Below are 25,016 nucleotides of genomic sequence, written 5' to 3'. Positions count from 1 at the left end.
TCCACCTGGAGGAGGAACCGGCAAGCCACTCCAGTATCCTTGCCAAGAAAACTCCATGGACAAAGTTAGGAACTACACTTAAGGAATCTCCGCTGGTGAGTACAGTGGTACCTCGGGTTAAGTACTTACCATTCGTTCAAGAGGTCTGTTCTTAACCTGAAACTGTTCTTAACCTGAAGCACCACTTTAGCTAATGGGGCCTCCTGCTGCCGCTGCGCCACCAGAGCCCAATTTCTGTTCTTATCCTGAAGCAAAGTTTTTAACCTGAAGCACTATTTCTGGGTTAGCGGAGTCTGTAACCTGAAGCATATGTAACCTGAAGTGTATGTAACCTGAGGTACCACTGTAATTTGCAAAGTAAAGGTCCAGTGAACACTTCATGCCCAACGACTGAAATTATTGAACATCTGGATCACACTACTAGTATAAATGATACCGTTGCCTCAAAAATTGGCAAACTCTAAAAGCACAATGACCAGCAATTTACTAAGAGGAAATCACTAGAAAACAATCAAACTTCTATCATGGAATGTAACAGGGTGGCTGAACAAGATTCAAGACAGCAATTTCTGTTCCTATTTACAAACACATGATATCATTTTCCTGCAAGAAACCTGGGCAAAAGAAGGTACAACGGTTGAATTACAGGGTTTTACAAGTTACCCCAACCAGCACTTAAAACTGCAAAGCACGGAAGGCCTAGCGGGGGGCTGGCAGTGCTGGTGTCAACATCTCTTAATGTAGCAATTCAACTGTGCCCCTCGCTGACCACCCCTAATTTTTTAGCACTGTCCCTCTCCAATAGTCTTCTGAGAAACTTAATGTATTTGCGTGTATATTCCCCCAGTAAAGTCCTGTGGGGAACTGAGTTCATATTGGGAAAGACTTGACCAACTACTCGAAAGTATAGACTCTTTGTCGCCCAACCCTCGGTTTGTCTTGGGGGACGACTTCAATGCCCGGATTGGCCTTGTCTCCCCACAAAATATAATATTATCTGGACTAAACTTGGAGGACGAACCCGAAATCTGCCAGAGGGCAGCAATGGACAGCACCTCTAACCGCGCTGGGAAATACCTCTGTGAACTTATAATTAAGCACAATCTTTTGTTATGTAACGGGCACAGACAAGGGGGTCAGGAGGGGTATTTTACTTTTATTTCCCTCAGTGGATTTACTAGCACCATAGATTATATCCTAACATCTAATAATGTGCCAGTTAATCGAGACACCCTTAGGATAATCCCCAGAGCTGAAACTTTCCACTTGAGTTATCTCTTGCACCATTTGTTTCTCCCGCTTTCCCTAAAATATTGGATGAAACGGAATATCTGATACTTGGAGATAGACGGTTAAAATGGAATGCACAGGTCCAGAAAAAAATGATCCAGATCCTGGATTCTCATGAGTTGGCTTTATTAAAGGGGGAAATGTTGTTAGAAACAGGAAATGTAATCGGACTCTGTGAGAATATAATTAACCGAATGCGCCCACTGATGACCACAACCTGTGTGATCAAAAATAAAAAGTTCAAATAAGTTCGATAAGGAATGTCAGAATAGTAAAAAACGTCTACTTAGGGAACTTAGAAAATCAAAGTTAAAACATGATAAGCACAATCTTGCTCTGCAAGCTGAGGTAGCTCAATTACGATACAATTATAAACTATTTCTTAAAAGTAAGAAACAAATACCGTATATTATGAGCAACAGTGGAAAGCACTGGGAGATGCAGCACTTCAAAAAGACTCACGGAAATTTTGGCATCTGGTTGCCCAAGGCACAAATGGGCTGGGCTACTCGTTAGAAGCATCTGTCCAAGGGAAGGATTGGGTGACATATTTTACAGGAATATATAGCCCTTTTTGCAACTGCTGCCAGGAAACTTAAAAAAAATTATATAGCCGAGATAGCTATCAACTGTAAAGGAGATGAATTTATTTGACCCCATCTGCACCAAGCTGTATCTTTCTCACTAAACTTTGTACATAATTGTCTATTGTATTATTTAATATTACTTTTAATATATTAGTGGACCTGCGGTAATTTTAGCTTATAAATTTTATTGTCTAATGTTTCAATTTGTATATTAAGGAGTTTCTATAGCTTTGTGCTGGCAGGGATGCGGGCGGCACTGTGGTCTAAACCACAGAGCCTAGGGCTTGCCAATCAGAAGGTTCGAATCCCTGCGACGGAGTGAGCTCCCGTTGCTCGGTCCCTGCTCCTGCCAACCTAGCAGTTCAAAAGCATGTCAAAGTGCAAGTAGATAAATAGGTACTGCTCCAGCAGGAAGATAAACAGCGTTTCCGTGCGCTGCTCTGGTTCGCCAGAAGCGGCTTAGTCATGCTGGCCACATGACCCGGAAAACCTGTCTACGGACAAACGTTGGCTCCCTCGGCCAGTAAAGCGAGATGAGCACCGCAATCCCACAGTCGTCCACGACTGGACTTAACTGTCAGGAGTCCTTTACCTTTACCTTTTTATAGTGTTGTGCAGATTAGGTCATGCTTTGACAATACAAATGTTTTAAGTTTTTGTATCAAATTAGTATATTTTTTATTGAATGACACTGTATACATTGCAGCAGCCTTTGGCTATAAGCAATAAACTTGACTGAGTGAAATGAGTTCAGCGAGTGCATTGACCAGAACAGCACCTTCATTACTAGTTTTATTCATTTCCCACTTTGATGACCTCATTTCTGCTCACATGTACAACTTACTGCTTGTAAACCACTTCAGTAAAGAACATAGCATAAGAACCTAAGAAGAGCCTGCTGGATGAGGCCAATGGCCCATTAAGTCCAGCATCCTGTTCTCACAGGGGCCAACCAGGTGCCCATTGTGGGAAACATGGAAGCAGGATCCGAGCACCAGAGCAGCCTCTCCCCTTGTGTGGCTTCCAGCAACTGGGACTGAGGAGCATTGCTGTTTCCAACTGTGAAGGCAGAGCGGAGCCATTGTGGCTGGCAGCCATTGATTGCTTCCTTCTCCATGAATTTGTCCAAACCTCTTTTAAACCCTGAAGGTTGCTGGCCTCCCAAGGGAGTGTGTTTCATAGTTTATGCACCACATGAAGTCTTTTATCTTTACTAGATCTTCCAATGTTCAGCTCCATTGATGTCCAGGAGTCACGTGAGAGAAAAACTATTCACTTTCTCCAAATCATGAATAATTTTATAAGTTTCTATCGTGTCCCCTCTTACTCATCTTTTCTCTAAACTAAAAATTCCCAAAATTGTGCAGCTTTTCTTCATTAGCCTAAGTAGCTAAGTTTAAGCAAGATGAAGAAAGCAGTATTCAAATATACTTAATGAAACCAGTGGTATATTCAAATTGCTGCACACAGGCACATCTTTACAGCATGTCTATGGTAGAAATATTAAGAAGCTTAAGCTGTTAAAAGGCTTTCTTCAGGGAATTCCCGGGACTTTTAGCTATGTGTTGAGAAGTGTTGTCAAAGGTCTCTCCCTCCACTGCTGAATATTCCAGGTACGGGGGCTTTGTAATTAGCACCACCGCATTTAAACAGCTCCAAAAGTGTTTGGATAATTAGTGTTCTATTGAAAGTGAAAAGGATTTCAAGGAAGGGAATCACCCATGAAATCGCCCATGTCTTCCACACTAGCAAACTCATGATCCAACTGATGGCTCTTGTGAACTATCCACAGACCAGAGAGGTTATTGGAAAGCTTGGGGGGGGGGAGTACAAAAATATCTTAAAGGGTGGGGTGAAGCCCTCAAAAGCAGGTCCCTAAGGACAAGGAGGGACACGGGTGGTGCTGTGGTCTAAACCACAGAGCCTAGGGCTTGCCGATCAGAAGGTCGGCAGTTCAAATCCCCGCAACGGGGTGAGCTCCCATTGCTCAGTCCCTGCTCCTGCCCACCTAGCAGTTCGAAAGCACAAAAGTGCAAGTAGATAAATAGAGGGAAGGTAAACGGTGTTTCCGTGCGCTGCTTTGGTGTGTTCTCAGTTTTCACCCACTGTAATTTGTATGACCCGTTTTTGATTTCTGAATTTCAAATTGTTGCAACATGCTCTGTGACATGGTGAAAGGAGAGTATTGGATTTAATAAACAAGCAAACAAATAACTAAATAGTCCCCATACTATCCTTCCACAAACAGAAATGGCACTCCCCACCCCAGGTTTTATAAATAGTCCAGCAATGCAAATGGTCTTCTAATTGCTTTACAACAGGCTTCCCCCAACTGGCGCCCTCAACAGCTGTGCTGGCTGAGGTTGATGGGAAATGTAGTGCAAGTATCTGCAGGGCACCAAGTTGGAATACAGTGGTACCTCAGGTTAAGAACTTAATTCGTTCTGGAGGTCCGTTCTTAACCTGAAACTGTTCTTAACCTGAAGCACCACTTTAGTTAATGGGGCCTCCTGCTGCCACCGCACCACCGGAGCACGGTTTTTCTTCTCATCCTGAAGCAAAGTTCTTAACCCGAGGTACTATTTCTGGGTTAGCAGAGTCTGTAACCTGAAGTGTCTGTAACCTGAGGTACCACTGTACCTAATTTAGACAAGGGCTGGAGAACCTATCGCCTTCCAGATGTTGCTGGACTCACCTCCCACCCACCATGGACGACCAGGTTCCCCAAGCCCTCCTTCAGACCATTCTGAATTTCAGACCCTTTTTGGTTCCTGTCTGATATTTTCTGTGAACTCAAATAAGTTTGAACTTAAACCAGCATGCTAGAGATTATCTCGTTTGTATTTTACGCCTCTCAGTTCTAGAACCAGTGCCTGTCTCCACTAGATGGCCCTCTGTGTTTAGAGTTTATGAAGAACATGTGAGATCTGTAACAAAATGTTGCAGCTTAAGAGGGTTCAGGGTTTCAGCCAGCAAGCTGTACTGTCTTTCAGGAAACCCCATCCGTTTCTGCCTTTTCCCCACAACAGACACTGAATCATCTCAAGTATTACAGGCCAAGGTAAAGAGATGTGTCTTCAGTATTCGCCAAAAGTCGTATCGTTAAAGTGTGACACTGATCTCTGAGGGGAGGGAGTTCCACAACTTAGGGGCTGCCACAGAGAATTTTGAGGGCAAGGGGCCACCAAAGAAGGCCCCCTTTGCCAATCCTAACACCTGTGGGGTCTGTAGGGAAGGAGACAGTCTCTCAGATATTTGGTGTCTAAATTGTTTACCACTTATATCACTAGCGTGATCACCTTGAGTTGGGCCCCAAAATGAACTGGGAACCAATGTAGCTGTTTTTTAGAACAGGAGTTATATGAGTTCTAAAAGCAACTCCAGTCAGTAATTTGACAACTTAAGTTTCCAAGTCACTTTCAAGTGCAGCCTCACATAGAGGGCAGTGTAATAATCCACTTACCAGTCCTCTGGCCAAGTCATCTCTGTCTAAACATGGCTCTGGCTAGAAATAGGCATTCCTCGTAGCCACCTGAGGCTCGAAGTGACAAGGCTGGGTCCCGAGTCTGCCCAGGGTACAAAGCTACTCTGCAGCCCCATCTAGGACAGGCTCCTTCTGGACTCAAGAACTTGGAACACAAACCACCTCTATGCTTTTAGGACTGAGTTTACCTTTTTGGGCCCATAACTAGTCCATCACTACCTGGGAACACCTGTGTGACACCTCAGCTGAATCTCTAGATTCAGATGAAACAGAGGCACAGAGCTAAGTGTCATCTGCATATTGGTGACACTTCACCAGTTGAAATCAGATGCAACCACCATCTCTGAGCCATGCAAAAAATGATGATGCAATAAAAGGACAAAAAGCAACTTCTCTTTCAACATGTGCAGTTTTAATGATACATCTTTTCTTTCTCCTCGGAAACAGGAACCATCAACAACATTTTATGGGTTGCAAGGCCCCAAAATGTTATTTCATTGGTATATCTTATGAATATTTACAAATACCTTTAAATTCAGTTAGCTCTAAACAAACAAAAAACCAACATTTTTTTTAAACTACAATGCTTTAAAAAATATGTAAACAATTTTATTTTACACTGTTGTAAAATACAAGAATTGTTCCTAATGCAGCTTAATTTTTTTGTTTAAGGTGAGCATAGCCCAGTGCCCATGAATAAGGAATGAGAGACTCTTTCATAGAAATATTGTGCTCCAGTGTGCAACGGAAAGAGAAAGGAAAAGGTATATATTAAGAAAGGAATCTAGAGTGCACAACAATTAGAAGACAAGAGAAATCCACTTTAGAAAACATTGATACATGGTTGCTGCTAACCCACCCAGGCCAAGGGATGGAGGAAGGGCAGAAAAGACCTCACAGAACATTACAGGATCCGGCCACAAATTCAGCTTTGTTAATACAGATTTAGAAATAGATCAGCTTTGCTGGAAACAGGAATCTGGAGAGAGAGACTGCATGACATCTTTGCAAATAATAAAAATAAAAATCCCCACTGCACCCCACCCTGGGAACCAATAAATTAAATTAAATATTCAGTTAAGCTCAGTTTGGTATGTGTCACCCCCCAAAGGGCAAGTGAATATCTCATTGCCCTTTTCATGCAGAATCCTGTGCATGGCAAACAGTTGCTTAGCAAAATAATTTTTCAGAGAAATGCAACGCTGAGTTGCTGTTTTGACCACGTCATTTATGGGCCTCTCTTTCTATTCTAAAAGCCGGGGGGGGGGAGTTAATGGTTGGGGTGCTGCTTCCCCAGGAGGTCTGATGGAGCAGCTTTAAGTGAGAGCTCAAAAGATAAGCCAACCCTCGAAGTCTATGTCATACTTTGCCTCCCTGATCACATGATTCATACCCAGGTACCATCCATCACGATGCTGTCGAGTTACCAATGATTTCAAGATGTGTTTTTCTTCTTGTTGATGAAGACTTTGATGGCTCCGGTAAAGTCAGCCGACAGAAGCACTTCTGTGTGATCTGTCTTCAAAGCTCCTTAAAAGGGCAGAAGAAGCTGGTTTAGGAAATGGCACCAGGCATGAGGTAGCACACAGCAAACAGGTCAGGGGAGGGAAGCTCAGTTCTGCATGCACAGGGGTCCAACATCCCATCCCTGGCATCTGCAATGGGTGATGGGAAAGACCCTGGAGAGCTACTGCCAGCCAGAGTAGATAGCACTGCACAAGATAGGCCACATTCATCAGAGACTAGGAAAACACTAGTCGTTCACTTAACCCTGCTTTCTGGATATGCCTCAAGGCAGCTGGTAAAATAAAAGCACACAATAAAAGCTATAAAACACACACACACACAATAAGAAGAAATCTAAACTCCAATTAAAAGGGGGCAACTGGAAGCAGCCTGGAAGGCCAAATCCAGTTAAGGCTCCAAGAGAACACAATGGACTACTCCTGTGTCTGAAACAGAACAACGAAGGTCATCAGGCTGAGAGTGGGCAATCCAGCGTCTAGATGTCACCATCTAACAGTCATCTGCCTAAGCCCCAAGGGCAGCCTCCCAAAACTGATGGACAGATTGGAAGACTGTCTTCTCCAGTATTAGGCAGCCCAGCACCTGGCCTTCATACTCAAGAGGTAATCGCGGAAAAAGCCCAAGCACTGTGTCCCTTCCTTGATGGTTGAAAGCAATTCCCTAGAAATAAGCATGACTTGTGTCATCTGCTCAATAGCACAGAAGAATCATTTACAGCCCTCCACTGACATCTTTTCAAGGGTCTTCTAGCCCTTCACTCAATTATTCACCTTCCCATTGTTTTACAGATGGAGAAGTTACTTGTGCAGTGTGGGAGAGGAGAAATCACTCAGGATAACAGAACAGGGGAGGCAGGGAGAGAGAGAGATGAAGGGCCAGGCCTGAGAGCAGCCCTCTCAGGACTCAAAAGGAGCCGCTTGAAATCCCCAGCAGCAAGAGAAATCCACTAAGTTCAATTTAGAATCCTTCATTTCCCATTGACTCCTGTTCTCCCTTCTCATCTTATTCAGTCCTAGTATTCACACAACACTCAGCTCTCTGAAGTAGCTTATAGGTGAAATCAAACACATTTCAGTTAGGATTACCTACCTAATGGATGCACTACTTCAAGAGATTTCCCTGCTCAAGGTTAAGGGTGACCCAGGGCCTGCCACAGAGTGCATTAGTTCTCAAAACCTCACCCCGAGGTGATAGGGCACCTACCAGAAGGAATGGGATCAGTTGATTCAGAATCTTCATTTTTGTTTTCGGGCTCCTGCTTTTCAGGTGTTTCCAATGATACCATCAAGCTGGGATTTGGGGCAAAAATGGCAGATGTGACCACTGCGTTATGTGCTACAAAGAGAAGAAAAGCAATCAGGACCCACCCTTTGGAAAAAAACGCAGGGAAAACAAGGAGTTCCTTGGAGTATGGAGGTTAATTGTAGGTAACTGGCAGATGCAATGGTGATTTTTAGGGATGGCTCTGATACGTATTTAATTACGTATTTAAAGCTCCAATTCACTCACAAGGAATTGGTCAGAACAGGGGGAATACACTACGTGAATACCCACACAAAAACCTGGTTTGCTTCTGATCCTCGAACACACTCTTGCGACCTTTTTTGTTACTGACATGGAATGTGTTCAGTCGCAATTCACAGGTCTGCCAGGCGCTACTCAATTCACCCAGGACAGCTAACCATCTGCCCAACCCAGAGACCACATAAGAGCCAATTCAAAGATGCCAGAAGGGAACATGGTTCATGCCTCATAAGCTCCTGGTCACCCTTAACCTTTTCACCTACTGCCTGGATGCCTTCACAAGCACCACCACCCCATTCTAGGATAGTCTAGTCCTACAGAGGACTGTACCATGCACGTAGCCTTCCTGATCACGTAGAATATGCTGTTACCAAAATTGGATTTGATAGAAAACAACTGTGCCAAGACTTAAACCCACTCCTTTGAATAGCACAAGAAGCCCTAATCAAGCTAAGTGCTTCACAGGGGAAGAATAAGTGGCGTGGTTTTGTCATCAGCCATTCATATTTGGAGAAGACTTATTCTAGCCACTTCAGGATCTGTAACACTCCCAGGCAGGCAGTGTTTTCTTATAAGGACGAGGGGGGGCACCAGTCGCCCTTGAAATGCTGTTGGACTCCAGCTCCCATCAGCCCCAGTCAGAGGATGCAAGTGGTACCCCAGCAGCATCTGGAGGGCGCAAAGTTCCCCAGCTCAGGTTTATACAAGATTTGTGAAGAGCAGCAGGGAAGAGGACTGCGCTACATTTCTAAACGGGGGGAATTTTGTTTTGTTTTAAAATGCAGAAGGGTGGGGAGCTTCTGAAATGTCAACCTCCATACCTGTTGCAGTCTGCTCTGCCACCTTTCTGAGACAGGCGGATCAGATCGCTTTTTACATAAGTACGTTTGTACGGCTGGGCAGCAAGCAAGAGGTTTTTGCAGATGTGCCGCAGGGGCACCCCCTTTTGGCTCTGCTCTTCCTGTTCAGCGACTATGTTGCCTCATTTTCATTTATCCCAAACAGCTCCATCCTTAACTGGATTGTTCCAGTGGGCTTTACTGGTTACACTGCTGGAGAGGGAAAGGGAGGAGGCTGGATCTGCACAGAGGCCCAAAGCATTCAGGGAGGCCATCTGACTAGCACTGAGGTCAGAACCCATCAACAAGAGGCTGGCCATTCTTGGGACACAAGCACTCGGTCACTCACAGGGGGCCAGCTTTCCCCTTGGGATGCATGGCTTAAATTAAAGGTCTTGCAACTGAAAGGCAGCAGCTTCAGCTCAAACACTGAGGTGGCAGCGGGGCTTCACCTTTGACACCCTCCCAGAAGTCGTTGCGGTCCCTCCTGACGGAAGTAAACTTGCTTAAATCATGGTAGGTGCTCCAGATGTAAACGTATTTATCTTCAGAACCACTCACGATGTATGTGAAGTCGTGGCTGTGGAATGAGAGAAGAAAAACAATTCCCAATTACTTTCAGTTCATCTTTTCTTGTTCCCATTGCTTCCTCCCACAAGACAGGAAATTCATGGCTTAAAACAAAGTCAAAGGGTACGCTGTGTGTCAATGTTACTTTGTTTATTACTTTCTTATTCTGCCAAGAGCTCAGGGGGGTGCACAGGGTTCTCTCCTCCCATATCCCATAATGACCTTAGCTACCCTTTGGGTTTGATGAGTTGGAAGATGGTGACTGGTTCAAGGTCCATGTCTTGACTAGTGGATATTTCAACCCAGACCTCCCCACTGCTAGCTTGAGATTCCATCTGCTACACTACAGAAGAGACCACGAAAAGCACACAAAAAACAAAATTTCTGAAACGCTTAATTTCAGAAGCAGAAAACATGGTCTGTTCATGTATGTTCATCTATCTCTACAAATATGCAAAGAGCAACTTAAATCTGCATGATGAAGTCAAGGCGTGCACTGCGTTCTTCTTCCCAGAAAGGGTTGCAGGGGGAAGGGAGTCTAGGAAATCCTGGCTATCAGCCATTTCTTTCTTTACCTGAAGCTGGCTTTGATCTGGCTGCTGCTGTTGACATAGCCCTTGTATTTCATGGACAGAGACAAATCTCTCAGGTCATAGAGTCGGATTCGGGAGTCGTTTGACGTCACCAGGATCTGGCAAGAAAAGTAAAAAAAAAAATATCCATCAGCGGAATGAGTTGAGAAGTAGAAGCTAGACTGGCCTGCCATTTCTGCACTGAGCTTCAGAAATGACCAGAGCTCAGACCTATCCAGATGTCAAACTCTGTTCCCAGAGAAGCATTTTTCCACCAAGTGGAAAATGTGTGGGATCTGCTGGCAGTGAGGGAAGAGCACTCTGTACATGCTTAAATGCTCTCCATTACTGATCTAGCTTGCTGAGCAGAACCAAAGTTGAGACAGTTTCTAAATCTTCTCATTGGAGAAACAGAAGGGCTTCTTCTGTGGGTTGACACCCTGAGCATTAGCCGGCCTCTGAATCTCCTTCCAGCCTTTTGAGTTGAGGCACAAAGAGTGGGGGGTAGGGGTGGCTACATACTACCATCAGCTTTGGCACTACTTTTCAGGGTATTCTGAGTTCATGCTCACTGTAATGTTGACATATGGTAAATTAATTGTTAATTGTTGGTTTGTGCATGCTGTATTATATTTTTTATTTCATTTGTTACTGTAATACTGTAACAACATTATCAATGCAAACATTAAAAACACATTTTCAAAAACAAAGATCATAGGACAGACAGCATCATTGTGTGCCATAGACCTAGTTTAATATGTGCACCTTCTGAAAGCTCATCCACAAAAATTCAGAAAACAAAGTTGCCAGCTATACATCTACACAGATGGGCACACCAACTGAGCAGGCACTTCCATGCACACACGGCTTGGCAGTAGGATCACAAAGGAGGGCCAGCCCAGCAGATCTCAAGGCATGGGAACTGGCAGTCATTCAGGGCTTTCTAAGTTTGCAACAAAACCATGCATTGGGCCCAGAAGCAAAACAGCAGTCAGCATTGTTTGTGCAGGGCTGTGTTACACGGGTTCAAACAGAAGCACCAGGTGCAACTCTGGAGGCTGCACTCTGGACTAGCTGCGGCTTCCACACCATCACTCCAGGTTTGTGAAACTATGCAATGTAGGTAACATTAAATGGACTTGTGGAATTGTACACAATGACCAAAGAGCGCGAGTGTCTTCAAAGGAAGAGGAGCTACCTTGTTTTCTCCTGGCAGTGGCTCAATTCCAGTGATTTTCCTCCCAACTCGATTCCGCCCTCTAGTTGACCGCACGTGGATCTGTGTATGATACTTTAAGTGCTAAAGAGAAATAAAACAAGAAGAAATTCATTGGAATATACACAGGGTTCACCGAGTTCTGCTCTGCATCCTGAAGTGGCCAAAACTGGATTGGAACCCGGAAGCAGCTCAAGGGAAAACAGTTGGTGTTGGCAGTGGGTACTTGAGACACTATTAGTTCCATAAAATGGGGCTTCTTTCTGAATGTTTTGAACCACAGCAACAATCCTACTTACTGGTTGTCTCCCTTGAATGAACCAGGTGGCATCAATTGTGGTAGCAGGGCTTACCTCTGTGTCGTAGAAGATACACCGGCCATCATAGGTGCCAATAACAGCGTATTTGCCATTCTGGCAAAAGTTGGCTGCTGTGATCAGCTTGGTCTGCCCATCCACCTCATTCCAGAGGGCCACTTTTTTGTCAGGAATGTTCCAAAGTCGCAGCTTTCCATCCAGCGAGCCACTTAAGAAGTATCTGTCATCCTAAAAGAGGATAGATGCCACAAGAAATGTGTTATTAGTGGCAATTTCTTTGAGGCCTTCTGTTATGTTGTCTTCACCCCACTGGAAATGGACACACAAGTACAGGGCCAACTTTGCTCTATTAGAATCTCACCATTCCTGACATTCAGGTAAACTTTGGTGTCTGCATGAGTGCAAATTCATGGGCTTGTTGTACATCACACATTCTCAAACATGCAAACTGAGGTTGGTAGGTCCCACAGGCACCATCTTAAGATAGGTACAATGTGTATCTTGATAACTCTTTCATGTACCCTTACTCATAGAAGCACAGAATTGTAGAGTTGGAAGGAACACCAAGGGTCATCCAGTCCAACCCCTTCCATTCAGGAATGACAAATAAATGATCTCTGACAGATGCCCATCCAACCTCTGCTTACAAACCTCCAATGAAGGAGAGCCCACCGCCTTGTGAGGTAGTCCGTTCCACTGTTGAATACATCTTACCATCAGAAAGTTCCTCCTGATGTTCCAGCAGGAATCTCCTTCCTTGGCATTTGAATCCATTGGTTTGGGTCCTGCCCTCTGGAGCAGCAGAAAACAAGCTTGCTCCATCTTACATGAGACAGCCCTTCAGATAATTGAAGATGGCTATCTTATCACCTCTCTGTGCTCTCTTCTCCAGGCTAAACAAAGAGCAGGAAGCATGGAGAAGAGGATAGCTTCCAGGTTGTCCATTGAAAGTGCAGTAAGAGAGGGAAGGAGAACACCGTTCCAATGAAGAAAGGGCGAGCTAGGAGTGACAAGAGGCAGACCGAGGAGGATGCCTCTTGCCAGAAACTGCAGCACAGCGCAGGGCCTAAATACTGCGGTATTTCCTGCACATCTGCAGCTCACCCAAGAAGTGCGGACAAGGGTGGTCCAGAAGCCCCAGCTGGTGCTGCAGTTGGCGTGTAGGTTCGCCCGTGAGGAGGAAAGTGGGGCTGAAGGGGGAGTGGGATGCTCCAGGAGCACCCTGCAGCTGGTAAGTTGGGGGGGGTCACTAAGAGGAGGAGGAATGCAGAGAAGCAGCAACAGCGGCTGCAACCAGAGCAAGTTATGGGTCAAGAGGAGCGGCAGAAGAAATGGGAAGCAGAGGCGTCAGTGCTAGGGTCCAGGTAGCACAGAAGGAGCAACAGTGCTGCCAGACCTCAAGGCAAAAGGTGGCCAACCAGAGATGGCAGGGGGGACAGACCCTGGTTGAAGCTCTGAGGCTGCCTTGGTGTGGGGTGACTGGGCGCCGTGTGGTTCCAGTGGGTTTTAGATTTCCATGGAGCCTGGGGAAAAGAGGGGAGCAGGAGGGGATACCTGATGACCCCCAGCCTCTGATCTGTTTCTTTCTTCGTTCATTTCCTCGGACACTTGCACATGGGAGAGGTTGAGCTGGCAGTCAGGAGGTGCTGCTTCACAGGAAAGAGGAGGTGGTGGAGACGACTGGGGAGACGCTGGAGGTTTTGTGCAAGCCCACAGAGGAGGGAGAGGAGGCAACAGCAGCACCAGTGTCCACCATGGACTTTGGGGGGTGGGGTGGAGATGGGCCTGGTTTTAGTGGACTGACCTGCAGGGACACAGCATGATAGGCTCCACAGGGGTGGGTGGGGAGAGGGAGGGCCCATCCTTGAGACAGTTATGGTAAGGCTGTGGAGAGGGGGTAGGATTGTACAGAGCATGGAGAGAGAGAGAGGGTGGGGTGTGCAGGGATGTCCGTGTTTATCCTGGTGGCACAGTGTGGTTTGGAATGTATTTCTGAAGTGTGTTTTATCGTCTATGGTGCTAGTTTTAGTGCTTAATAAAGCCTACTGCAAACACCTTATCATCCTGGCCCCCTCTCCTCTCCACAACTTCCAGCTTGACACACAAACTCAATCCTCTATTCATATTTAAAATTCAAAACTGGGTTAGAAACGAGGCCATCTCCCTTACCCGTGGATGGAAGGCTATAGCAGTGACGAAGTCAATGTGCTGGAAACAGCAGAGGCACTCCCGCCTGGATATGTGCCAGAGCCTGACTGTCTTATCCATAGAAGAAGAGAGTAGAAAGTAATTCTGGGGGGGATCAAAATGGCATGCATTATTTCTGAGACATATAAAATATAAAGAGAGTGCAGAGCCCTGATGCAATCTACTGTTAAGTTTCATCTATTCGGCATGGAAGAGATCTCTCTCATTGCTTGCAGTTCAGCAAAAAGGGATTGGGGAAAAGAGTAAGCCTTCACGCGTGTTAATGATGCGAGTTCACTTCAACTAGTAAATGCAGCAGCGGCAAACAAACTCTTGTTACAGGACCAGAGAGGTTCCTCCAGGAGATCAGGAATGGTGGAAAGAGTTTGTCTGCCTTTCCTGATCTTTCATCATGGCCGACAGCTGTGGAGTGGGTGTGTTACTGGCCCATGGAGAGAACAGCAATGTACCCCTATCTGGGCAGATAAACTATATGATGATAATGATGATGATGATGATGATGATGATGATGATGATTTATTTCTTGTACCCCACCCATTTGAGTGGGTTGCCCCAGCCACTCTGGGCATCTTCCAACGAAATATAAAGGAACACAACAAAACATCAAACATTAAAAGCTTGCCGAAACAGGGCTGCCTTCAGATGTCTATGAAAAATTAAGAAAAAAACAAGGGCATGAAAAACTGATTTCACTGTTTCTCACGATGTGGATGGGAAATTGTTATCACTACAATAAGCCTGCAACTTATGTTCTGTGGATCGCAACTGAAGCCAAAATTGCCTATCATCAAAAGCCAATGCCAATGTCATTTCCCCCAGAACCCCTCCTTTTTTGCCACGTGCGTAAGTTGTGGGCTTACAGTACAATAAAGTGATGGGCTGGTATTTCTTCTCCTTAAGGCTGCTTCCCCCAACCTGGGGCCCTCAAGGCATTCTGAACTACAACCCCCATCAGCTTTGATTATTGGCCACACTGGTTGGGGGGCTAAGGGAGCTGCAGGCCAAAGCATCTGGAGGGCACCAGGTTGGGGAAGGCCAATGTAAGGTCTGCTTCTCTGGCTGCACCCTCCTGTCCTATAAAGTTAGGTGCCTTATCCACTGTACTGTCCCATTGTGGAATGATCTCAGGTGGGCCACAGCTCAGTGGCAGAGCACGTGATTTGAATCATAGAATCATAGAAGAGTTGGAAGAGCCCACAAGGGCCATCGAGTCCAACCCCCTGCCAAGCAGGAAACACCATCAGAGCACTCCTGACATATGGTTGTCAAGCCTCTGCTTAAAGACCTCCAAAGAAGGAGACTCCACCACACTCCTTGGCAGCAAATTCCACTGTCAAACAGCTCTTACTGTCAGGAAGTTCTTCCTCATGTTTAGGTGTAATCTTCTTTCTTGTAGTTTGGATCCATTGCTCCATGTCCGCTTCTCTGGAGCAGCAGAAAACAACCTTTCTCCCTCCTCTATGTGACATCCTTTTATATATTTGAACATGGCTATCATATCACCCCTTAGCCTCCTCTTCTCCAGGCTAAACATGCCCAGCTCCCTTAGCCGTTCCTCATAAGGCATCGTTTCCAGGCCTTTGACCATTTTGGTTGCCCTCCTCTGGACAAGTTCCAGTTTGTCAGTGTCCTTCTTGAACTGTGGTGCCCAGAACTAGACACAGTACTCCAGGTGAGGTCTGACCAGAGCAGAATACAGTGGCACTATTACTTCCCTTGATCTAGATGCTATACTCCTATTGATGCAGCCCAGAATTGCATTGGCTTTTTTAGCTGCCGCGTTACACTGTTGGCTCATGTCTAGTTTGTGGTCAACCAAGACTCCTAGATCCTTTTCACATGTACTGCTCTCAAGCCAGGTGTGACCCATCTTGTATTTGTGCCTCTCTTGTATTTTTTTTGCCCAAGTGCAATACTTTACATTTCTCCCTGTTAAAATTCATCTTGTTTGTTTTGGCCCAGTTCTCTAATCTGTCAAGGTCGTTTTGAAGGTGCCAGGTTCAACCTCCAGCATTTGAATTCAGAAGGTGCCAGGTTCAACCTCCAGCATTTCCAGGTAGCCCTGGAAACGGTTCCTCTTTGAAACCCCGAAAAAACCTAAACACAACTTGAAAACAAGCAATATATTGCTGCTCCTATTTATGAGAAGTCCAAGATGTCTTACTTTAGACCAGGACAAGTCCAGGAGATCTGCCGTGTGACCTTTGTATTTGCAGAATGGCCGCTGGCGAAATGGTGTGTTTTTATCATCAGGGTCCTCATCGGCCCCACTGCAAACCTAACAAATAGATATACAAGAACTGTGAGACGCAGGAGGAACAGAGAGTCCCAAGTGCATTGAGAATCCGCAATTAGGGATCCTGTCAATAGCAGGAGTTACATTCCCACTGAAAGGAAATGTGTTCTGGAGCTCCTTTAGCACACTACAGCTCCTGTTCCTGAATTGGGGAAGTGAATGCCAGCATGTTTTTAAAACCTCTATCCCTGCAAACAGTGAGGACTAGGAACTTGCTTTAAATAAAAGGCAGGTGGAGTGATGATTTTGGACTAGTCACTGTCCTCTGCCACAACATGAAAAATGCTTGGGAAAACTCTGACAACACTGGAGACAGGTTGCCCAGATGTAGATATGTACTTATCAAGAAAGCAAGCCCAGTGACTCTGCATGCAGAATGGAGCTCTCTCTACACTCTTGCTGCAAGCTTTTGCATCCCTGCTTTTCCTCCTTGCCTGCTGTATCTCTTCAGTGAGATAATGTGCACTATCGGCCTTACCTTTAAATAAGCTTGTGGAAGGTAATTGTTAGGTTAGGAAACTCAGACAGCAAGTGGAGCACTTAATTACCTCCAGCATTCAAATCCAAAGTCATGCTAAGAAAGCAGCGTTAATTACGCAGATGTCAGGAGAAAGATGTGATGTCCTTAATAACCTACTATCAAGTTAGCTCTGGGTATTCTACAACCCCTCCCTCCCATGTTGAACGGTTTCTACCTCTGGTTATTTGTGCCTGAATGAGATTTAAACCAGGAGACCTGTGCCCCTTACAGTCAAGGCCTCCAAAGAGCAAACCACAGGGTGATGGAGTGGAAGGGGAAGGGTCCGTAAATCATGGGAAACTACTGGACTATTGTGTCAGACCCCCTGAGGACATATTTCAGTATACTTGTCTTATAGAAGATAACATGGACCACAGCTCACATTGCCAATCTTCTTTATTACTTTAGAACTTCCAAAATAGAAACTTGCCCTGAACATAAGAGTGATCATGCATTCTAGAGAATAACTGTATTCTCTTTTGAGATGATGAGCTGTTTAACATGTCTGTTTGCATTATTTGTGTGTGGCAGGAAAATGTTTTTCCCATCGTTTTTCTTGGTTCTTCCCCTTAAATAAAAATATCAATTATTTAATGGTAAAAAACAAACAAAAAAACCAAGGTCCAACTTACCCCCATATCGTTATCTGACTTTGAAGAATTCAAACTCTCTTGAGATGGGGAGGGAGACACGCGACCTGAAACACAACCGGGGGGGCGGGCGGGGGGAGAATTACAGCTTCCTTTCAAACAAGCAATTGTTTACTTGGCTTTCTACCTTCCAAGGAAGGAGCAGGCTGTACCTTCTGTGTTGTACTTCATCCGCATGTTATTGAAGTAGTCGAAAGCATTCTTCAGCACCCAGATCCTCACCACATTGTCCTGACCCGCTGACGCAAGCAAACGGCCACAGTGTGAGAACTTCATTGTCCAAACGGCACCCTGTTGAGAAAAGCAACACCTGTCAGGCTAGGAACACTGGCACTTCTACCATCAGGTCCATAATTCAAACCAGAGACTGGTCACATACAAACAGTGTTAAAATACCCATTATTTAATTGTTAACCTGCCTTTCATCCAAAAGCTCCCCTGTGATGCATATGGGTTCTCCGCTGCCCCCAACAGCCCTATGAAGTATGCTGGGCTGAGTGTGCATCTGTGTGACCAGCTAACATCATCTAACAAGCTGCATGGCTCAGTGAGGATATCTACCAGGGCTTTCTCAATCCTGGCCTGACACACGGAGAGGTGCAGAGATTAGCATACAACACAGATCCCACTCCCACAGGTGTACAAACAGGACATTAGGGAGTAAAATAAGTGAGAGGAGTGTCTCTTGTGAATGAATTTTAGTGGCTGCTTTAAAAAACATAACACAGTTCAATTTTTTATTTTTATATAACTTATAATAAGATGCTTTGAATGGTATAGTGGTACCTCAGGTTACAGACGCTTCAGGTTACAGACTCCACTAACCCAGAAATAGTACCTTGGGTTAAGAACTTTGCTTCAGGATGAGAACAGAAATCGTGAGGTGGCGGAGGGAGGCCCCATTAGCTAAAGTGGTACCTCAGGTTAAGAACAGTTTCAGGTTAAGAAAGGACCTCCAGAACGAATTAAGTTCTTAACCTGAGGTACCACTGTATTTCGAAAAGTGGAATATTAATAATAAGCCTGCCCTGACTATGACAATCTTATTTGTTTATCTAAAATATTTATATATCACCCTTCCTCAAATTCCAAGGTGGTTTGCAAAAATATTAACAACAGATATATAATTAAACAATAACAATTAATTAGTTTAGTCAGGCACAGCCGACCTAACTCTACTGCCCACCTCAAAAGAGTCACACTCTCCATCCTTGTTGTGCCACCCCGCCCTGCAAGTCCCCTACTCCACCAGTGTACTTAACCTTCCCACATCAGAGGAATTGCTGCAGGCAACAGCAGCTGTTATATGGTTCGGATTATTTTTAAAGAAGTCTTTGGTGCACCTAAACCACTTCATACTACACGTTCTCCTAATGAGTTCCTGGGTCATGTGTCCTGCGGTATCTTCCCTGCCTTTCAATTCATTTTAAAAATCACTTTTTAGGGTACCACAGGAATCTAATTTACCCTTGTCAAAATGAATGTGAAAGTCAAAATAACCAATGCCTAAGCTAACTGCAGCCCATTATAACCCAGCAATTTCTTAATGTTGCTTTGAAGGAAGTTTTAAGTTAGCACAGGCTTCCTCAACCTGAGCCCTCCAGTTGTTTTGAGACTACAATTCCCATCAACCCTGACCACCGGTCCTGCTAGCTAGGGATCATGGGAGTTGCAGGCCAAAAACGTACGGAGGGCTGAGGTTGAGGAAGCCTGAGTTAGCAGTTTTTGGTACCTGTAACCCAGTGCTCTATCCCCACCCTTGTGGCCCCCCTTCCCCAGCCATCCACTAGTACAAAAATGCCCATTACAAGAGCAAGGGCCTGCTAGACCTCCTCAAGAGTAAATTTTGTCCTAGGTGTTCATTCTGCTCCATGTTGGTCTTATCTTGATACAGGAGTTAACACTCTTCTACTGCAAGATTGTAGTACTTATTGCTTACCGTATTTTTCGCCCTATAGGACGCACTTTTTCTCCTCCAAAAATGAAGGGGAAATGTGTGTGCGTCCTATGGGGCGAATGCAGGCTTTTGCTGAAGCCTGGAGAGCGAGAGGGGAGGTCCCGCCCGGCTTACAAGGCTTGCAGGCAGCAGCCTGTTCTGGGGGCTGGGGTCGGGGGAAGCTCGGGCTTCCCCCACGCCAGCCCTGCGCCTGGGGGGGAAATAAAAAAAAAAATCTTTATTCCCCCCCCCCAAAAAAAATTTAGGTGCGTCCTATGGGGCGAAAAATATGGTATTTATAATGTTCTTTGGGGGGAGGGGTGCCTACTATATTCCCGGTATTTTGCCTAGGCATATTCCAACCTGTTTCTTTCCTTCTGGTATGAGTCATTCACTGTTTCTCTGCCATTTTCTCTTCCAGAGATTCCTGAAAGCCTAATGAGGAATTTAATGGCTTCTGTGGAATCCCAATGGCAGATTGATACCGCCAGGTGGGAGCGGAATGGTTTGTGAGTGGAAGCAAAAACTGCAACCTACCATATGCTCTCCACTGAGATCCTGGACAACTTTAATTTGCTCAAAATCAAACGGCCCCTTGAAGCCATGCGCCGCCTTGAATTTCACTGGCCTGGTATACGGCATGCCTTCATCATCGCTTGAGGATGGGTCATCTTGATCAGTGTGGAATACTAGGAAGAAAATGAGTGCCTGGAATCAAAGCCTATTACCTTCTGCAAAACTCCAACTGGCTCAAAGCAAATGAGTCAACAGCAGTGGATATAGACAGAGAGACAGATAGATAGTGCGTTTGGAACATAGGAAACTCCACTATATGGAATCAGATCATTATTGGTCTATCTAGCTTAGTCTTGTCTACACTTCATGGCAGCAGCTCTCTCTTAAGACAGGAGTCTCTCCCAGCCCTACCTGGAGAACCTTGAACCCTGTGCATGTGTTGTATGTATTTAAATGTAGAACTATGTCAAATGGACGTAGAAATTTACATATGGACAAACAAAGCTGACTTATGCCAAGTCAGGCCAGTGGTCCTTCTTGCCTAGTACTGTCTGCATTGGCCAGCAGCAGCTCTCTGGGGTTTCAGGCAGGAGTCGTTTTCCCAGCTCCACTAACTGAGATTGCAGATATACAGACAGCTGCCCCACGCAGAGTCAGGTGACTGACTCTTTAGCTCAGGGCTGTCTCCTCTGATGGGCTGGCCTCCTTCCCATCAGCTGAAACTTGATCCTTAAAAACCAAAAACAAAACTGGAGATGCCACTGGGAACTGAACCTGGAGCCTTCTGCATGTGAAACAGGTGTTCCATCTCTGAGCAACAGCACCTGCCGCGCATTTAGTGTCTGCTTTATATTGCAGCGGAGGGGAGGGACTGATGCTGGGAACCAGCAACCTGGGCCACAGTCACACCAAACATTTAAAGCACCATGATACCACTTTAAACAATCATTACTTCCCCCAGAGAATCCTGGGAAGAATGGTTTGTTAAGGATGCTGTGAGACCTCTATTCCCTCTCCCAGAGCCACAATTCTCACAAGTTCCCTGGGAAAAGGGATAGATTGTTAGGCTACTCTGAGAATCAGAGCTCTGTGAAAGGAATGGGGGGTCTCCTAAAAGGTCCCACTGTGCTTAACGAACTACAGCTCCCAGGATTCTTTGGAGGAATCCATGACTGTTTTAAGTGATATCAAACTGCTTTAAATGTATGATGTGAACCTAGTCTTGGTCAGAAAGTGGAAGGCAAGATCTGAATCACAAACCCCAATCACAATAAGGGTAATGAATGAAATGCCCCCCTTCTTTCTGGGTATATTGCCCATTTGATGCTTCCCAACCCCAAAAGATCCGTCTTTCTCCAACCTTCATCTCGAACACTCTTGACTTTGTTGACGGCCCGCTCTCCATATTCCTCAGCCAGGTGCCTTGCCCTCTTGACTGATTTGCCCAAGAACTTCTTCAGCTGAGTCCTGGGGGCGGAGGGAGAGAGAGAAAAGAAAGTTGCCATGAGTAAACATGTCAGATAGCAAATCCATTTAGGAGATGGCACACACAATTTGAAATAGGGCCACGATTTGAAATACAAACATCCATTTGCTTTTTTGCTACTTTTAGTTTAATATTTAGACCCTGCTGCTCCATAAAAACAAATAAAAGTAAAGTAGGAAAATGCAATGGGACTGTATAATAAAAACAAAAATTTTAAAACCCACCCAACCCCATAAGAAGTTAGTTGTGGCCTTACGTCTTCTGCTTCAAGCGTCCTCCATCCGTGTCACTTTGCTGTGGCTGCATTTTGTCCTCATCGTCTGACTGTGCCCCATCGTTACTGTGGAAAAGCAAAATGGCTTTAAACCTTACGTGCCAAGTATCCACATTTCTCAATGGAATCGAACCCCAAAATGAAGTAACTGCAGCTTTATCCTATGTGCTAAGCTACTTAAAATAAAATAAAAGGTTTGTTAATGCCCAATGATGCTTCCAAGCAGTTTATGTATAGAAACCAGTGACGTGATCCTTAAGATTCAAAGAGCAATAATTGAAATACACCATTAAAGAACCCCATTAAGAGTGGCTGGGGAAACCCAGCCAGATGGGTGGGGTATAAATAAATTATTATTATTATTATTATTATTATTATTATTATTATTATTATTATTAAAAGAACACATCAATTAAAGTGGAAGACAGGTGGCGACAGCAAAGGAATGTGTGAGCAAAGAGGTGTCTTCACAAGCTAGAAGAATACCAAAACAAATGGGGCCTCCTCCTTGAGACTCCCCATTTAAAATGCTTTCCGCTGGTGCCCATCTGCTAGGCCTCTCGAGAAACTGCTAGACGTTTGCATCATTCCTGCTACCAATGATGCTTGCTGGGGATGATGCGAGTTGGGAGTCCCTGAATATCTGAAGGGCACCAGCTTCCCCACCCCATCCCACCTATAGACCACCAAATTTGGCACCTTCTGTAATGATAAAGAACTGTGGGAGAGCTGTGAGGAGAGAGAGAGACTTTCTGCTGTCCATCAGGCAATGGACCACACTCCAACCCTAGGAGCCTTTCCCAGACCATGACTTTGATGAGCAACTGGGAAGACAGGAGTTTGGGGATATTTTTTAAAAAACAATTTAAAAAGTTGTATGTCTTTGTTTCTCATTTTGACCCTTTTACATGGTTATGCATGTTATGTGGTATTTTATGCATTGTGACTTGCCGTTATTTTTATCAATTATAGTTTAGAAATTCTTTACTTGTTAAGTGTAAACTTCAATTATTATTTGCTGATATTTCATTGTACTGTTTACTATTACATTCTAATGGATTATTTAATATTGCTTTATTTGATATAAGCTGTTTATTTGAAAGCTATTGTGACATTTATGTATTGGATCGGATTGTTACTCCCTGTGTGACCTTTGCTGTCTATTTTGCTGCTTCTTCAGCTTGTAAACCGCCTTGGGTATAGTAATATAGAAAGGTGGTATACAAATTAAGAGTGAAATAAAAAAAGAAGAAAGTGAAATGAGAAAAGGAGGGAGGAGTTCCATGGCTACGGGACCACCCCTGAACTAGGACTGATTCCTGGCAGCTACCCCCTACCCTCTCAGAAAGTGGGGCAAGCCAGTTTTGATCCTCCAGTGCCAAACATACGTATTTTTCGCTCTATTAGACGCACCAGACCATAAGACGCGCCTAGTTTTTAGGGGAGGAAAACAAGAAATAAGAAAGGAACGCAAAGCCTCCTGAGCTAAGAGGGAGCGCTCCTCCCTCTTCGCTCAGGAGGCTTTGTGGGGCTATCCCTGAAGCCAGGAGAGCAAGCGGGATCGGTGTGCACCGATCCCTCTTGCCCTCCTGGCTTCAGCAAAAGCAAGCCTAGTGGCTTCCCCTCACCTCCTGCAAGAGCCGTGCGCTCTTTAAAGGGAGAGCGGCTCTTGGGGGCTTTTCTGGGAGGTGGGGGAAGGGACAGAGCTGTGCACTCTGTCCCTTCCCCCATCTCCCGCAAAAGCCATGGATAGCCGCGCGTAGCCTCCGCAGGGCAGTGGGATGAAGGCTCCCTGCTGCCCTGCGGAGGCTTTGCGCGGCTAAGCCAGAAGCTAGAACAGCCAGCTGGATCGCAGCGCAGCGATCCTGCTGGCTGTCCTGGCTTCTTGCTTGGCCATGCACAGCCTCTCCTGAGCAAGGGGAGCCTTCACCCCCTGCCCGGGAGAGGCTGCGCGCAGTTAAGGCTCCCCCAAGAGCCGCACTCCCTCTAAAGAGGGCATGGAGTGTGTGGGGGCTGTTCCCCAAGGAGGGAGAAGGGCAGCCCTTCTCCGTCCTCGGGGAAAAGCCTCAAAGGGCCGCACACACACTCCACGCGGCTCTTTAAAGGGAGCGCTGAGCAGAGCCTCCCGCCTGCATTCGCTCCATAAGACACACACACATTTCCCCTTACTTTTTAGGAAGGGAAAAGTGTGTCTTATAGAGCAAAAAATACGGTAACTAGGCAGGATCACATGGGAGCTGGTAGTTCTTCAGAAACAAAGGGGTTCCAGACCACTTAATGCATTAAGGTACATTTAGTAGTCCACTGTGTGAATTGTGCCTGGAAACAAACCAGTGAAGCTCTTGAGAAGGACTGGAACGATCCATTTATATCTGCGTGTGACAGTTAATCGTTTTGAAGCTGAGTTCTGGACCAGCTAAAGTTTCTGGACTGTTTTCCCCCCAAAGGCAAACCCAACAGAAATCATGAGAGAGAACCTCTGGGGCCCTGTAGATGTTGCTGGACTACAACTCCTATCATCCTTGACTGCTAGTGATACTGGCTCCAACAACACTTGTGCCCATACGTAGAAGAGACATTGATAAAGAAATGCAGGCAGGCAGAACAGGCACCACCATCCAGGTGCCGCCCTCAATTCCTACCTGACATATTCCTTGGTCCGCCTCATGATGTGCAGCGTCAGGGGGTTGATGCCCGTGGGCAGCTTCTCCTCAGCCAAACTCAGGGGTATCTCCTCTCCTGTGTCAAGATTCTTGATCATGACGCTTGCCAGGATTTCCTGCAAAGGAAGACAGGACAGAAGGAAGGGTCAATGGATAAGGCTCGCGCACGTGATGAGAGGAACCACAGAAGGTAGCAGCAAAAACAGTTGACTGAACCCAGTGCTGGCGTTGTACTCATCAAGACAAATAAGACAACTACAAAACCTGGGGTTGATTGCTATATATGGCCTGCTATCAATGCACCCAAGCAGCACTTGAAATCCAGACACCTGGGCATTAGGATTGTCCTCCAGCTTTGGCCTTGAGCACCCACCATCCCTGACCACTGGCCCTGCTGGCTGGGGCCAAAGGCTGCCCTGGACAGACCTTTGGTGTGACCTTGTGAGGAGAAATGTGGTGCATAAGGCAGTCTGTGTACGTGCTTTGGAAAAAGGCGTTTGTGCTTCAGGGCCTGCTTAGCAGCAGCTCCTTGTTGATGGGC

At 45.5% G+C, this 25,016-nt stretch overlaps 1 protein-coding gene across 2 annotated transcripts in view; it reads right to left on the bottom strand.

The window, feature by feature from the left end:
- Window positions 1-5,751: 5,751 nt before the first annotated feature.
- Window positions 5,752-25,016, bottom strand: part of WDR44 (WD repeat domain 44) — a 43,729-nt gene continuing 24,464 nt past the window's right edge. The window contains exons 7-20 of one of the 2 annotated variants that reach the window (XM_053374530.1): window positions 24,455-24,591; window positions 21,795-21,878; window positions 21,413-21,519; window positions 20,074-20,225; window positions 17,753-17,891; window positions 17,583-17,647; window positions 16,299-16,412; window positions 14,096-14,218; window positions 11,963-12,154; window positions 11,592-11,693; window positions 10,397-10,512; window positions 9,704-9,831; window positions 8,092-8,223; window positions 5,752-6,891 (exon numbers count right to left, since the gene is read on the bottom strand). In XM_053374530.1, the coding sequence (XP_053230505.1) occupies window positions 6,797-6,891; window positions 8,092-8,223; window positions 9,704-9,831; window positions 10,397-10,512; window positions 11,592-11,693; window positions 11,963-12,154; window positions 14,096-14,218; window positions 16,299-16,412; window positions 17,583-17,647; window positions 17,753-17,891; window positions 20,074-20,225; window positions 21,413-21,519; window positions 21,795-21,878; window positions 24,455-24,591 (1,686 nt within the window). In that variant the 3' untranslated portion in view covers window positions 5,752-6,796. The remainder of the gene's footprint in view (window positions 6,892-8,091; window positions 8,224-9,703; window positions 9,832-10,396; window positions 10,513-11,591; window positions 11,694-11,962; window positions 12,155-14,095; window positions 14,219-16,298; window positions 16,413-17,582; window positions 17,648-17,752; window positions 17,892-20,073; window positions 20,226-21,412; window positions 21,520-21,794; window positions 21,879-24,454; window positions 24,592-25,016) is intronic. The other variant, XM_053374532.1, reaches the window with a different exon arrangement.

The sequence above is a fragment of the Podarcis raffonei genome, chromosome Z, assembly GCF_027172205.1.
Source record: "Podarcis raffonei isolate rPodRaf1 chromosome Z, rPodRaf1.pri, whole genome shotgun sequence".
Taxonomy (NCBI): domain Eukaryota; kingdom Metazoa; phylum Chordata; class Lepidosauria; order Squamata; family Lacertidae; genus Podarcis; species Podarcis raffonei.
The sequence above is the reverse complement of the archived record's forward strand: the minus strand, read 5'-3'. Positions and strand labels throughout refer to the sequence as shown.